Source organism: Epinephelus lanceolatus, chromosome 14, assembly GCF_041903045.1.
Source record: "Epinephelus lanceolatus isolate andai-2023 chromosome 14, ASM4190304v1, whole genome shotgun sequence".
Classification (NCBI taxonomy): domain Eukaryota; kingdom Metazoa; phylum Chordata; class Actinopteri; order Perciformes; family Serranidae; genus Epinephelus; species Epinephelus lanceolatus.
This window is the reverse complement of record NC_135747.1, coordinates 34952729-34969381: the sequence shown is the minus strand read 5'-3', so window position 1 is coordinate 34969381 and position 16653 is coordinate 34952729. Positions and strand designations below refer to the sequence as shown.

General features: G+C 40.4%; 1 protein-coding gene across 1 annotated transcript in view; it reads left to right on the top strand.

The window, feature by feature from the left end:
* The first annotated feature begins 14267 nt into the window (after nt 1-14267).
* Nucleotides 14268-16653, top strand: part of cntnap5a (contactin associated protein family member 5a) — a 188688-nt gene continuing 186302 nt past the window's right edge. The window contains exon 1 of the mRNA XM_033617802.2: nt 14268-14470. Within this exon, the coding sequence (XP_033473693.2) occupies nt 14404-14470 (67 nt within the window). The 5' untranslated portion in view covers nt 14268-14403. The remainder of the gene's footprint in view (nt 14471-16653) is intronic.

Sequence of the window (16653 nt, the reverse complement as noted above, 5' to 3'; positions counted from 1 at the left end):
GCATTGTCCGTGTTCAGCTCCTCGCGGCGACATGCTCCTTTGATCCTTTCATGACTCTCTGGAGCTCGATACAGAGGAGGGGAACATTTAGGAACATTTGTTTCAATGACTACAGCTGTAGGCAATTTGAATATGAGAACTATGTTTGCATTATGTGGACGCCAAAGCCCACATAAAGATACGGGAAAACATTAGGACCATTCAAGCTGAGTCTAATTCTCCTTCTGGTGCCGGGATTGTGAGGCTTTTGTCCACTTGGCAGCTGTGAAATGGTGTTGCTAAGGCTATCTAGGGGAGCAAAGTGTACGTTTCCCTTTTTGGGGCCCACAGATCACCTGAATCTGTGGCACCTTTCTGATTACAGCTTTGTCAGGATCCTCTATCTGGCACAGAACTACTGAGTGAATCGTCCTCTGATGCAGCCACTGTGGAGAATTTAATTTGGGAAACACAGACACTGCCGAGAGTTTCACTCTTACACATGATGGATGAGCAGGAGTTTTCAGATGCAAAGAACTCTCATATTTAGGCCTGAGCACTTCTGTTGATAGTGTCCTTGAGGGGAGAGTGCTCTCCTTCACAATCAGTGTCCAACTAACCAGAAAACAGGCGGAAGTTACAATTACGCTCTGCAGCTGTGATGAAAATCTCCTCCTGAGTTCAAGGGCGGGCTTTACCATTAGGCATGGAAGGCAACTGCCTGGCCCCCCAGCTTCAGGGCCCATATTAGCTATTACACACACACTTTGATGTTAAGACATATACACATATATAAGATTACTTCCCAGCATACTTGTTGCCGAGGAAGTAAAAAAGCTATTCCACACAGCATCAAACAATGAAACGGCTAATGAAGTGAGTTTATCTCAGTAGGCTTCCCAAAAGAGACAAGAGGGAAATTAAAGAAAGGCTTTAACTTTTGCTGAACAGCTGCACATTTTGTCAGATACTACAATAAAGGGATATTGGGATGCTAAGATGGAAGTGCTAAACTGTAGCTTTACAGTAGCATGAGGAGCAACATCTATCAAAGGTTTGCTAACGTTAGCCACCACAAGCTGCTAGTCATACAGGACCAATTGTCCGATCCCAAGTCCCACCCCCCTTAGTTACTGTTGCTAGGTCAGACAAGCTTGATTGCAGCAAACAAGTGTTGCATTCTTCAGTTAATTTTGATGACGTTTCAGCCTTTGGGCCTTTTTCAAGATCAACAAACGTATTGAGACACAGGTACACTGATCTGTTATGCGTGGTACACACTACACGATATCAGCCCGATTATAGCCCGACCCAGTGTCTTACAGTGATGGCTTGGACTGTGAACGACAATGAGTGTCGTATGCGATAATCCATCATTTCATCTCGTGTAGTGTGTCATAGTAGACGACAATGGATGCCATGTCTGGGACGCCTCACGACCATAGGCGTCATTTAGGCATGGCGAGGTATGGCAGCTGCCATACCTTGGAATCGGGAGAAAAAAAAAGAGAGAGGTTCTGTAGTCATTTACTTGAGTGTTCTTCATATTTGTTGCAAGTGATCAGATGTGATATGTTAGATAGTCCGAGGCGCACTGGCTGGTTGTTTTCATTGTGTTGCACTTAAATAGGTCAATAATATGCTCATCAGTGAATACGAGTGTTAGTGAATACGAGTGTTATTGAATCAAATTGTTCACCACTGCACTCCTCCGCGAGTTATGAGTTATGTGAGTTATCGGTGTGTTGTAAAAGCATTTTGCTCTGCTGCTGTAGACAGCCTGTCTAAATGATGTCTTGAAGCCTGTCTGATTGTATGTGGGGTTTTTTTCTTCATGTCGGCATGTTAAGCTTGTATTTTCGGTCTCTGGAGACACTCCAATAAATTCGCCTATACAGTATTGTACCAAACTGGCCTTTGTTTTACTGTGTTTCATACACAGTATGGTTATCTTCTAGAAATGAGCTTGTAATTAATTTTTCTTTATTTTCTGTGAAGTTAAACACATGACTGATGATAATTAAACGTCCGCTCGCTGTCCGTGGTGCTGAAATATGCGCCGAAATAGGTCCGATGTTTTCACTGCTCTCACCAAGTCGTGCATTACATGCAGATATGAGGTATTATGAATGTGAGAAACAGCTTCATGTCCGTTGAAACAGTTTTCAATAGTATGTACTTCTGACAGGTCAAAGACCAAAGTGAAGTTTTATATACGTTCATATTTTTGAAACTCCATCATCAATAGCTCTGTGACGTCATGTCATATTGCCATACCTTAGCTTTTGCTAACGACGTTCCAAGAAATTAGGGATGCACCGAAATGAAAATTTGTGGCCAAAGCCGAAGCCGAATAAAATTAAACACTTGGTTGAATACTGAATACAGAATACCGTTGTTTACTTTTTCATTAGTTTTTGCAGATGAACCCCCTCCAGATTAGTGTTGTCACGGTACCAAAATTGCGACCCACAGTACGATACCAGTGGAAGTATCACGGTTCTGAGTAGTATCAGGATACCACAGCGAAAATGAGGCAGATGTGCCTTTTGTCATTTATAAAAGATAAATCACTTTTCTATGATACATCACTGATATTTCAGTGGAATAAATTACTTATTGACTTATTCATACTTCAAAAACAGCATCAATCAGTGATCAAAATAAAATAAAATAAAAAATCAACCAGCCACCCTCCTCCCCTGACAAGTAAAGAACAGTCCCTTCAAAAGTAAAGAACAGTCCCTAAAGTGCAGTGAGGTTTGTGGACCGTTACCTGCCACAAAGAGAGAAATGTGAACGGCTCATTTCTCCTCTGACACATCACATACCTGTGTGCTGCCATGGCTCAGCTGTCCAGGTACTTTTGGGCAGTCATGACGCCAAGAAGAGGACATTATTGGAGCCGGACTTGTCCGTCGACAGTAAGCCTTATCTTGCGCCGTGGAGAACTATGGCTGCCGTATTGCTGCTGCTGGTTGAAATCCGTACTCACACAGCGTGCTGAATGATTTATTTTGCTCGCACAAAACTATTTTCGGCCGAATATATTCGGTTACCGAATATTCGGTCCATCCCTACAAGAAATAGTCCAATATGTTTGATTTTCTTTTTGTCGTGCACAACCATCACAGTTGTCACTTTGACCAATAGGAACACAGAGCAATCTGCTGCCGTAGACAACTGTATGACAACAACACCCCAGTTTTATTGATATTTCCTCTAGGGAGGTTATGACAGAGTAAAAAGGTAAAAAATGATGACACTTTGTCAACCCGCTGAGTACTGCCATTAGCATCAAGCTAGCAAACAATGTTACGTCCTCATAAGACGGACATAAAGTAAGAAAATTAAAAAATAGTGGCTTTTACTCACCACAACTGCAGAGGCTACCAGCTTCATTTGAAATAGACCACATTATAAATGGGCCGTTATTAATTATTCCCTCTGTATTTTTATATTTTTACTTTTTCTCCGCTCCCGTTGCCTTGATAAAGTGAATACATCGCGCCGTTATTTCAAACTCACCCTTTATCTTTATAAGAATAAAAACCCTTATAACTTCAGTTGAGAGAATCCCTTCATTTTCTTAAAAGGCTTTTATTGTGAAACATTTGCAGTAAGTTGTTGTGGAGGATTCAGTGACTGTCATAGTTTGTACAACATTTCAGCTGGCACAAGAACAGACACTGTGACTGAAATAAAAGTAATAATAATGAAAATAGGACAAGAATAACCCGATGACATCACACACATCGTGAAAGACGGCCGGGGATTAGTGGTGTGACCATTGTGTAGTGTGTCATGTCTGCCAGCAAAGTCACGGCACGATTTCATGACTCCACAATTGTCTAATCTGACATAATGACCTGTCAGAACGGACAGAAGTGTTGTGTCGTGTGAACCAGGCATTATACGAAACCCACCTTTGTCACACAGCTGATGATGATTATCATGCTGCACCATTAGGTTTAGCAAATCAGTCACATACACAGTCACACAGCTGACAGCAGTTAGATCATCATGCCACAGCATTAGGATGAGCAAAAAAAATAATTTCGAGGCCCTCAACAAATCAAGACCTTTAAACCAAAACGTTGTCAGAAGCCACAGCTAATCACATGTCAAAATTGTCTTTTTTGCTCAACCCAATGCTGTGGCATGATTATCTAACCACTCTCAGCTGTGTGACTGTGTATGTGACTGTGATTTGCTAAACCTAATGGTGCAGCATGATCACCTAATCACCACCAGCTGTGTGACAAAGGTGTGGTCCATATGACAGATCAGTGTATCTGTGGCCCAAAGGCTGCGACACTTGTTTTCTACCATCAAGTCCATTACCAGTGATCAGCACTTCGTTGTAATTCTTGGTGTGCATTACTTTTAATAAAAGGTTAGACAAGCTTAACAAAACGAGACATGGCGACATTGGTTTTGTTTAGCCCAAATGCCCAAAAACAGTGCCAGGCTTTAAAGCTAAATTTACGGAGTGGCAAATGTAGAAATACAGAGATATATGTCTGGGTCTGTACATGATGCCACTGATGCCATTGCCCAAGAAGACTTTTTCCCGACAGACTTACATTAGGAAAAGAGATGTCTGTAAATCAGTGGGTACATTTTTGGAGCATCACAACAACACCTGCAAAAAGGCTCTTCTTCACCATTTTCATGTCTTATTTTTTTCTAATTTAGGTTCAGTGGGATCTTAAAATGCAGTCATTATGTTCACAGATACGGCTCATGCACAGATATCTTGCAAAAGAGCCCATGTAGTTTGGCATCTTTTCAATGTCCATTTTGGTTCCCGTCATTCTCAGGTGTATGGAAAACACACAATATGTAAAAAAAGAACATGTGAAAAAAGGGGGAAAAACATAGCAACCAAAAAGTATACTGTAAATTAATATTGATTATATCTAAATGAGAAGAGAAAGAGTCCAGTACATCACATCATTAAAAAGGTATGAAATAACAGACACTATTTTTTAATTTTAAAAATTCTAAAAATAAATATGTAAATTAAAAAAAAATAATAAAAAAATATTTAAAAAAAAATAAAATAAATATTTTTTTATTTTTCATATTTTGTATTTATTTGATTTAATTTAATTTATTTTATTTTATTTATTTATTTAGTTATTTATTTATTGTGTATAGTTATGTTTTTTTGTACAGTTGTATATGTCCTGCTATCATACATTGGTGTTTGAGGATGTGATTCGTACAGTACTCATTGAACATTATTAATGGACGGGGGTGATGTAGTCACAGGTGCAAGAGTGTGTGAGAAGCTGAGCAGCTGAATTCTGGGTATATTGTAGTTTCCTGACAGTTTTGGATGATGAACCGTAGAGGAGACTATCGCAGTAATCAAGTCTGGAAGTGATGAATACATTAATGAAAATCTCTGCAGCTGAAAAGGAGAGGTATGGATGGAGATGGCCGATGTTTCTGAAATGGAAAAAGGCTGTTTTGGTGACAGATACCCAGCCACATCTTTTGACCATCTTCAAACTTTGTTTTTTATTACCAGCATAGATGAGCACAGCACATAGCATATTTTAGTATAATAGGGAAGGGGAAAGTTGACAGAGGGTCTGCTGGGTACCTAGTTTGCTCAACTGTTATTGGAGCACAAAGCAAAAAGGGATAGGTATAGGAAGGGGTAATCAAGGCTGTAGCAGTGAAACCCATCAGAGTATTAAATTGAGCAAGGGTGTGTTCTATTGCTCATGAGTTCAACTTGGTTTAAGTAGTGAAGCTTTAAGCATTCATTCCAAACCTCTCAAAAATCACCACCTACTTTTTTGTTGCACTCCATGAAATCACTAGCAGAGTAACTAAGTTTGACCCATCTCAACAGGAGTCGGCTAAAACTTGTTATCAGCACAGGATGGCTCAGCTCACAGTATCAGCAGCACATAGACAGACAGACAGAAATATAACAGAAATTCCACAGTATTCCTGGTAAGCAGAGAGAGTTGTACACTCAAAACAAGATGCATAAATGCAGGGGAACATACTGGAGTTTTCCTCACTTGTTAGCCCCAGCTCTCCCAGATCCTAATCAGAAGAGACAAAGTTAATGCCAGAAAAGAAAACTGCATCTAGCTACTGAACATAGTGGAGCCCTTAGCTGCTAAAGAGCCAGATATTTCCCTCAGGAGTTGGTGGAGATCAAAACAGAGCTAAAAGGAGAGTGAACAGTTGGCCACAAACACAACTCAGAACGAATACTAATGTTGCTCTGCTTCTCCTCCAGTTGCTAACAGCCATATAGACTTTCATATGTCAGTGTTGTGGTGAGCTGCTCCAAAGAGACACAAATAATCCATAAATACAAGTTTAAGAAGAGTAAAATAACTCTAATACTATATACAATAAATTCAATCCTACTGTGTGCTCATAATATCAAGAAAACAACGTTCTGAGACAGTTGAGTTTAATAAGTTGTGATAATTTTGAAAGTACTTTGTTGACCTCCAGAGGAATATCTCGAAAATATTATTCTTTATATAGACCCTTTTACTGTTAGTAAACAGTATGATGGGTTTTTTTTGGTAAGCGGGGCTTATCTTGAGGCAAAACAATTCTCTACGGACATTAGCTAGCGCTAGCTAGCAAGTCCTGTTGGCTTGTTTTAGACAGTGGAGGAAGATGATGTGAGTGGTGCGTTCATAAATACTCATTCCGAGTGCCAGAGAGCACTCTGAATCAAACTGGACTCTTCATAAATTCGTAAGACTGTCTGAATGTTTTGTTCAGTTATCCAGAGCACCGCACTCTTGGAGTGGCAGAGTGCACTCTCGGCACTCCGTCTGGGGACATGGAGCAGTGGATCACCAAGTGGAGCGAATGTTTGATTAACTTACCTGTTTGTTAATTCATACAGAAATACAACGCTCCATTTCTTCGACCAGCAGGGCTCTCGTTTTAGTGTAGAGCATCAGACTGAATTTACCAACGCACCATGTCAGGTCACTCACTCTCCGGGACTGCGAGTGTTACTTGAAAAAGTAAACACTGACCAAGGGGACCAGACTGGCCGACCCGTATGCTCTCACTCAGTGGATGGATGATGTCACAGGATTGCTGAAGGTGGGATAGCCGGGTTTGAGAATGACTCTTGGAACAGTTTCCTCCAGTTTGTTTTGCTATCGAAGCTAACGTTAGCTAATGTGCTAAAAAGTTAGCGTTCCAGAGAAATCCAATATTCCTCTTAATCCCTCCCCAGTTTCTGATGAGGTGGACATGATAACCCTTAATACACATAACGTTATTCATCACTACAACAGGAAATACTTTTTCCCTAACCTGATATGAAGTGTGCGCTGCACATGTGAGCATTTTTGATGATGGCCTCCGTCCAGTCCTTTGGTCTGATCACATTTAACCACAATTGTCTGTGTTTTTGTTGATGGGCAGTGGCGGCTGGTTTGTGACAAACTTTAAGTTTTGAGTCATGACTCCTTCTATTCTGGCTCCTAATAACACAACAAGATGACATTTTAAGACCCCTATGTAGCCTACAGCCCTGTGGTGGTGAGTCATGTTTTGCCTCCAGGAAATAAAATGACGTAATTATGACGTTGGCTCTAAAAGAGTCCATATGTATGCTTGCCAGTAGAAAAATGTCAGAATTTTCCATGTCAAGCTGAATAAGTTACACTGGAGTTAAATTGGAAATAAATTCCTGGAGGTGCACCAATTGGACTTTGTTTCAGTTCTCCCATTTTTGCTTGAAATTACATTGTCTTTTACAGGAGCCTCGCTATAAATTTACATTTTTATATCAGAAATCATAGGAAATTGGACCCTGAAAATTAAGTGTTATTTCAGTGGGACACTGGAACAGTTATGTGGTTTTTCATTCAATTCATTAGTGGATGGAGAGTGAGAACATTTATTTCCAATGTGTTCGGAGAGAGAGTTCTCTGCAATTGTGGTGGTGCAAAGATCCACAGAGAGGAGGCTGCTCTTTCTGATTTCCACTTGATGTCTTCACTTTTCACCATTACCATTATATTAATATTTTAAACTGCTATATATGCTTCCAATGATTTGCTTGCCTTTCGTTATTGGACGCTATGTTGTGTCATGATGTAGTTGTGTACAAGGAAATGCCCCAAACCCAACGCAGTCTCGGACCAAAACAAAATTCAACATTTACTTGGGGAATAAACTGACACTGCCAGGGAAGCAGCGATATGTGTCAGAGCCTGAGGGAAAACCAGCAGAACAACACATGAGCTTCTTCAAAATCTGTTGTTGTTGTTGTTTTTATCTCTTTCTATGGCTCTTCTTGCAGAGAACCACTTGTAAACTATATTTCATCAAATCACATCATGTATATTTGGTCCATACATTTATTTTCAAGGACGTGTTTTTCATTCATTATAATGGACTATATTAAAGGCTAAGTTCTGTGTTTTCCAACCCGCACCCTATTTTCCCATGTTTTTGTGTCTAAATGACTAATGTGAACAACAGTTTTTGAAATTGGTCCAGTAATGAGCTAGAGCGCTGAAGAGAGCAGCGACGTAACAGGCTGCAATCTAACCACTCGGGGCATTTGTGCACTATCCATTTACGTTCATTAAAAGTGCTTGTTTTTGCCGTGACAGGCCCAGATTATTATTCTAAGTGTCTGACAATTTATGGCAAGGATCTCCACAGAGATAGATTTTTTGTTTAACCAGAAACAGACCTAAAATCACCATCATCATTCCTACCAGACTTCATTGAACTAAATAGTAATTTTAGCGTGTAGAGAGCCAGCATGTTCTTATATCTGACTGGGCAAATTAGGGGTTTATTTGAACAAAACTAGTGTTTGTGGTTTTTGGAACAATAGAGAGAGAAGTCAGGATGGTTTTTGTGAGATTTACTTTGTTTGTATTGACTTGGATTGAAGTGTCTTATTATGGTAATAAAATTGCTGTTTATTTGAGTGGAGTCTGGCTGATTTGGCGATAACTTTGGGACTGTTTTTGGTTAAACAAAAAGGATCTTACTGTCAGACAAAAAGGTATGTCTCTGTAGGTATCCTTTCCATGTGTTGCTAAAGACTTACAATAACTATCTGAGCCTGTCAGTTGCAAGAGTAAGAACCCAAAGTTGGTGTAAATTGACAGTACGAACATGCCTCGAGTATGCTGCCTGTTTTGCCGCTGCCATCTGCAGTGCTATTGCTCAGTACTGGACCAATTTCAACACCTGTTGTTCTCATTAGTCATTTAGACACTAAAACATGGGTACATAAGGTGCAGATTGAAAAACACTAAACTTATCCCAGCAAACATTTTTCTATTGAAAAGACGTTTAAAAAACAAATATGGTCACCGGTGAAAAGATGTTCAGAAATAGTTCAAAAGAGAACGTTTTTTCACTCACTATTTGAAGACTTTGATTGAACGTTCACATTTAGACCACATTTCACCAGGATTTGCAGTAGTGAGATTTTTCATCCTCTACAGTGTGCAAATAATACCCTTTCACCATTTTGAAGCCTTGCTAAGTAATAACAACCACATTACTCAGTTGAAAATCCAATTTGCAAATCCAGGTGAAATAGGGTCTAAATGTAACCGTTCACACACGTGCGGTGAAAATAGTCAGACAGCATGTTTATTTTTACTGTTGGTCCACACCGCAGCATGTTACAATCTAGCATGCTAACACCAAGCTAGCTTGGGATAACAGCAGCCAAGGCCACATCATGAGCAGCAAAAAATAAAACTATCAGTGCTAATTTCTGGTTTGCTTTATTGAAAAACAGTAGCGCAGGTACTCAAAAAGTATGTAGGTAGCGTGAAGACTCGCGTTTATTTTGTCAGCTTCTTCACCTCAGACTGCAGGTCCCGCTGGGCCACAAGATGTCTGCACATTTGATTTGAATTAGTAGGAGCTGTAACGGCAAAGTCCTCTTACATGAATAATGTAGAATGTACAGATCTGAAACTGAAAATGTTCCAAAAGCTTCTTGCTGGCAGCACACAGACTATATAGTTCCATATTTAGGACATTTTATATTGAACATTATACGTGTTGAAATCATGTCTTTGTGTAGACCACATTTCACCCACCAGTGCATCATGACTTTGGAGACATACCTCACACACTAATCAGTATCGTCTCTCTTTTGATGTACAACTGAACAAACTATCAAAATAAATTGGTCATTTTGACATGTTGATGTTGTAACCACATTTTAGCTGGTTGAAAAGAGGGTGGAAAGAGGTCTTAGGCGCTCAGACCGAATATTAACTAGTTATCAACTAGAATTCAGTGTTTAAATTCCGGTTGGTGCTCACTGGGATCCTTTGACATAGTTGTATAGTGTAGTATAGTGTACAAGGTGTCGAAAAATATATCAGGTATAGTCTTGTAAAAATATTTGTTGTCTATCTCTTATGACATTTTAAACTTGGCAATACTGTACTTTATTATGGTCATGCATCTATTATGTTGTATTTACCATCTCAAAGTAAGAAAAAAACATTCTGTTGTATGGTAGTCGAGAGTGAGGCCACAAAACACAGCAGTGGACACTGTACCATCACAACACTCTGTGTTGCCAGAGAAGATGGAGAGAAGTTCCCTCAACCAGCTGCTCATGAGGCTCAGCCCGCCTTACAGCAGATGGCTTGCGAAAAACGAAGAGTGCACCAGCCGCTGGACATCTACAACAAAAACTTACCGTGAACTTTAATGCTCTTCAGCGCTGAACAGACAAGTCAGAGAGGAGGATTATCTGAGCAGCAGGAGCGATCAGAAACCCAGAAATAATTAATCAAAAAAAAGAGTGAAGGTCCACACAATTGACCACAAATTGGCCATTAGGACCGGTTGTGACAGAAAAAGCTGGCAACTCAGAGAAAACAGACCGAGTGAGTTCTGCCAACAACAAGATGGAGAGACAGAGCAACACTTCCTGTTACTGCTGCCTGCATGAGCACATAAGTTCTTTAGCAGAATAAAACTCAATACAGAGAGTCTGAGACTCTCTCAGACCAAAAGAGAATCCAGTATTTACTTGGGGGGAAAACTGACCATGCTATACAAGCAGTGAAACAGCCGGAGGGAAAAGCAGCAGAACAACACATTAAGCTCTAATGAGCTCCTTTGAAATCTGCTTCATCTTTAGATGTTTATTATGTCTGTTTTCTCTATGGCTCTCACTATTACCATCACACTTAACTGGTAAACTATATCTGTTTTTATTCTAGTTTAAAATGATTTGATGCACAATTTCGTTTTTCTTATATTCAAGTATATTAGTACCATTACATACAGTAGGGTAATTGAATGGCGTATATCATGTAGTAATGTGCAAACTACTGTATTTGTCGTCTCTTTTGTGTTGCAGCCACACACTATAGGCTCTATAGATGGCAGTAACAGTCTGTCCAGCGCTTTGGTCTGTTGAAATGAAATATTGTCCTATATTGGAGCCAACTGTACCTGAAAAATACTGCTTGTCAAATGTATTCTTCCACTTATGTGGAGGCATAATATGCAGGAATTATTCAGTCAAGCACCATCGCTAGCAAAAGTGAAAGTGAAGTCAACCCCAAATTCACTCTTGTTTGCTATATTTGCTTTTTTTGGCGCTGTGTTTTCATCACTTCCTCTTCGATACGTGCTTCCTATACAGTCTTGAAGCTGGTTGCTTCCTTTTCATAAAGTCTAGACCTGCATGCTGTACCCAGGAACATACATAGCAAACATAGCAAAATACATTGTAAGAAGAAAATGAGAATATACAATCGTGACGCCACCCCTTGGTTTGTGGACTTGTAAAGCCTGGAGTTAGCCATCTTGGATTTTTGGAGCCAGAAATGACCATATTTGGAAGGAGAGAGTGGTGCTAACTTTAACAGTAGCTACTAGCTTGGTTAGCACAGTGCATTTACAACTATTGTTAGTTGTGATAATGCTAATGCTAATTGCCGCTAGCAGAAAACAGGCGTAAAACCAAGAAGACAAAATGTTTTTACTGGTAAAACCAAACAACCAAACGCAGAACAAAACTTTTTTAGATTACCAAAATGTTACAATTTACTTTCATGTACTGAAAACACACTGAAATAGCAACAGCTACGACGATGCCAATACTCTCTGAATATAGGGTTACACCATGGTTACGTTACCTTACCAACATTGTTGCCGTGGCAGCGACTTGTCAAGGAACAGCATTGACCTGTATCGCTTTAAGCCTTATTTAAATGTAAATGGGTGAACACTGTAAAAATTCTACCTCCTTACAATTGTCATGAACGTGGAGATTAGCTAATGAAGTGGGGAAGTGGTAGTTGATGAGGCAGGTGCTGGATAGATGGGTAGGTTACTCAGGAGGAAGTGGGTATACCCTTCTATATATTCCAGTGGCTTTTTTGTTAATCGGTGGGTATACTTTCAACAGCAAGAAAAAGAGGTGGGTATACTCCATATACCTGCATATACCCTCCACTAAATCACTGGATATATAGACCAGAATAGTTTTTTGTACCAGGCTGTAAACATGTTTATTTCTGCTATAAAGTTGGAGTATTTAACATGGAGGTCTATGAGGATTGACTCACTTCTGGAGCCAGCCTCATGTGGCCATTAGAGGAGCTGCATTTTTTGGCACTTCAGCGTTGGCTTCATTTTCCAGCTCCAAAGGATTGGTTTTGTACGAGTCTTTATGTTGTTGTTTTTTAGGAAATTCCTGCACTCACTTGTCTCAAACTAAATTTAACATTTAACATAATTTTTTTTTCACACGGTGGCCAAAACGGGAAAACGTGAGTGGCCCAGTCTAGAGCCAGTGTTTGCTTTGTCCGTTCTGGGTACTGTAGAAACAACATGGTGGACTCAATCAGTAGGTTTACATGCACGCAGTAGTTGAGCTAAGCTCATAGCTTGGCTATTTAGTCAAGTCGGTCTTCTCGTCTTGTCTGAGTATACATGCAGAAGAGAAAATCAAATTTGTGACCAAGTACATCTGAGTTCGCCTCAATAGGCGGTGCTCCTTTGTAATATAGTGCGTATTGAACTAGTTCAGGTTGACCCAAAGAGGAAGCTAACGGCAAATGAAGATGGCAGTGATGGATGTTGCTGTGGCTCCGTTTGTTTCGTACATGCTTTACATGTTAATTATATTACAAATGCGGTCTACCTGACTGAAGGAAGATGCTGCCGCCATTTGATCCAGATGATGCTCCTTCTTTCGGGTGAAAGCCCGCGAAAGAAAAAGTGGTGCATGCGCAGAACACAGAGTCCAACTCCAGTCGGACGAAGTGGATACATGCAGCAATAGTTAGATTTTCAATCGAATTATCTTGGTGTGTTAGTTGAGCTACGGATAGTCCAATTTCAGTCAGACTAAGCCAATAATTCGATTTTCTCAAGCTGCTTGTAATCGTACTGAATGATCCGGTCCATATGTAGATATAAACGGCTTATTCTAAAGTAAGGAAAACACAATTATTCATATTTTCAGGTGATTATAAACTAATGAAAACATATATTTAATACATTTCTGCCACTAGATGTCACTAAATCCTAAAGACTGAACCTTTAAATCTGTCTAACTTTGTATATTTTCTGCCCTACAGGCATAGTGATAAGTTTCTAAATCAGTTTTTTAAAACCAGCATAAATAATTTCACGGTTTAAAAAAAGGAAACAAGGCTGTTATATTATGGGCTCCTTAATGGGGTCCCTTGGTGAATGCACCCACTTCCCGGTCCTTTCATAAAACCTGCTCTTGCTGCAGACTCCTCCTCTTGTTTATGCACACATTATAAACCTTGCGCCACACTGTTTGTCAGCCCTGCACTTCATTATAGTCATGCCAATACAACAAATCTGTGACAGAGAGACTGCTAGATCCTCTGCTCTGTGCACAAAACATGACAGGATGAAAAGCCTCACTCCAAACAGATGCTTCACAATGATTGGCTTACTGCCACACTTTCAAAAGGAGCCAATAGTGGCGGTGAGAATTAATTAATTACCAACCTGCCAGAGCACTCATGCTACTCCAAGCATATACTTGGTATTTCACAATGAAGTTATAGATGCATTCATAGAGGCATAAATATATATAATAGCTGCTGCTGCTGCTGCTGCTGCACACTGCTTTCCTCTGTGGTGCATTTTGCTCGGGCATCACAGTGCTCTTTTTCTGCCAATATAGACTGAAACAGAGAGAGAGAGGGTGAGACAAAGAGAGGGAGGGAGAGACGGGGAGACAGTGAGAGGCGGGCTGTGCCTCACAGTGAGGGAGTGTCGTCGTCGGAGCAGTTCGCTCTTCCACATCAGACTCCTTCTACCGCTCCGTGCTGGAGGAGCGAGGAGGAAACCTCTCCTCTTGTTTCTCCCCTCTCTCTCTGCGGACACACGGATAATAACCACACCACGGCTGGGAAGATGGTTTTTCTGCTGCATATGGTTTACACTCTGAGCGTCTTTAGCGGAGCAGCCGCCGCCACTCACTGTGAGTATTCCACCTATACGCTCACCTGTGCGCGCGTCTCCGCTCCGCGAGCTGATGTATGGAGATCACATAGAGGCTGAAGTTTTGACGCTCGGTGGGTACCTTTGTCCTCCTGCTGTTGCAGAGGCAGGGAGCATCGTCACTGTTAGAGATGCGCTGTTATTTGGAGCCCACTTTGAAGAGTAGTTTGACACCCTTTGTGTCGTGCAGATAACAAGTTGTTGATTCTCGCGTGCGTTTCCATGAAGCAAGGGTGGACTCTTGGTGGTGCTGATGAAGGTCAAGCAAACAGGTCCGATTGTGGAGGGGAGTGTGCTCGCTGTGCAGCCCCCCCAGGGTGACTCGGTGCACCTCGGGTTATTTGCCACACAGAGCTTTTAGTGTTTAGACGCGTTTTGCTGGTGTGTGTGTGCGTGTGTGTGTGTGTCGGAGGAGAGAAACTGCTGACTGGCCACAGCTGTACTGCACAGACAGCTGCTGTTACTGGTCGACTCCTACGTGAAAACAACACACAGCCTGCTGGAGCTGCTGCCACTATAAAGACTGACTGCTCCTGGCCCTCATGAGGGGTTTAAATCTGAAGCTGTACAGTTTTAAGCCTTGGATTTAATTGCTTGAGTGGTTCCAATAATGTGTGTGGAATAAAATATGAGGTAATTAGAAGCATCAATCATTGAAGTCATTTTTTTAAAGCAGAAAATGAGGTAGAATTGACTGTTTTCAGCTTCTTCAGTGTGAAGGCTTCTGCTTCTGAATATTACCAGGGTTTTCACTGTTGGTTGGATAAATGTATTTTGAGGCAAAATATATTGACAAATATATGGATAAAATGTGTTGCCGCCAACCATGCGCCTAATGATCATTAGCACATGTAATCATACAATAAATAACCGTAACAAATAACATTTAGCCTTTTATAACGACCCATTCTGGTATTACAGTGTGCTGCAGTGCATGTGGACCCCCTGGCAGATTTTGCCCCCCCCAGTGTTGACTCCATAGCCTTGCTCTGAATGATTAATCAAGTAACCAAGAAAACAATCAGCTCATTAGAATATCATCACCCTTTTGTCTCTATGCAAACCGTTATCTTCATTTATCTTTACCCCATGTTGCAGGAATCTCTTGCAGTGGGAACAATGAGCAGAGCTAACACCTCATACCCAAACTAAAGACAAACACTGCAGACATAAGTCACGGCTAATCCAAAAAAAAAAAGTGTGTTAAGTGGGTTCTCTGACATCGAGTTAATGTGCTTAGTCTGCCCTCTGTGATATAGCACCGGGGTGGGAGTGTTTTGTGAGGCTGCATCGGTTTTACAGTAGCCAGGTGGATCTAGGAAAGTGGCAGCTTTTATTGTTGATTGTACAGTAAATATAAGATGCTCATAAAACCTTCTTTAAGTGGAATCACAGCAACATGTGCAGTATAGTAAACATGTTTCAATTTATTATTATATGGCATATATCTATGCAGACACAGCACATAAAGGAAAATATTGAATGTAAAAAGAAGACATGGTAATTAGAATACAAACCACCAGCATAAGACGAGACATGAGACATATAATGGTGATATAAGAGCTCAGTCTGTCACTATGTTTTTCTCCTGCCTCTTCCTGATTGATGTTCTTGCTCTGGTTTCCCATGTGCACCCGGGATATTTCTTCACCTATGAAAAAGCTTTGCCACTCAAAATAGTATTTATTGTTTTATTAAAGAAATGAGGTAGATAGCTTGAGTCATCGTGGCTGAGCAAAAACACATCCTGACCAGCTTGACTCTTTGTTCATGGGCTGCTGGTCAGAGGAAGTTTACTGTGAATATTTATGCAAATGACTCAAAATAAAGAGCCGATAGTAAAAATTTAAATTTAAGGTCATTGGTGCTCCCCAGAGGATGAGCCATTTTTGGCCTCTCTATGAGTCTACTAGTTTGACTTTCAGGCCAAAATGTAACTTTGGACACAAGATATATGATTTAAAATTATAATCTTATGTTCAGATTTCAGCATTTTTTCTTGAGCATGTTCTTGCATAAATATTTTTATTTCTATGACCCTATGACCAATTCTTCTGGCTGCACCCTTTGGACAGAGATTAGATTTAGAATATGTAAATCATCATTATAGTGCTCATTTCACACAATATTTTTGTGTTGTAAAATTTAGTAAATATTGGAGCT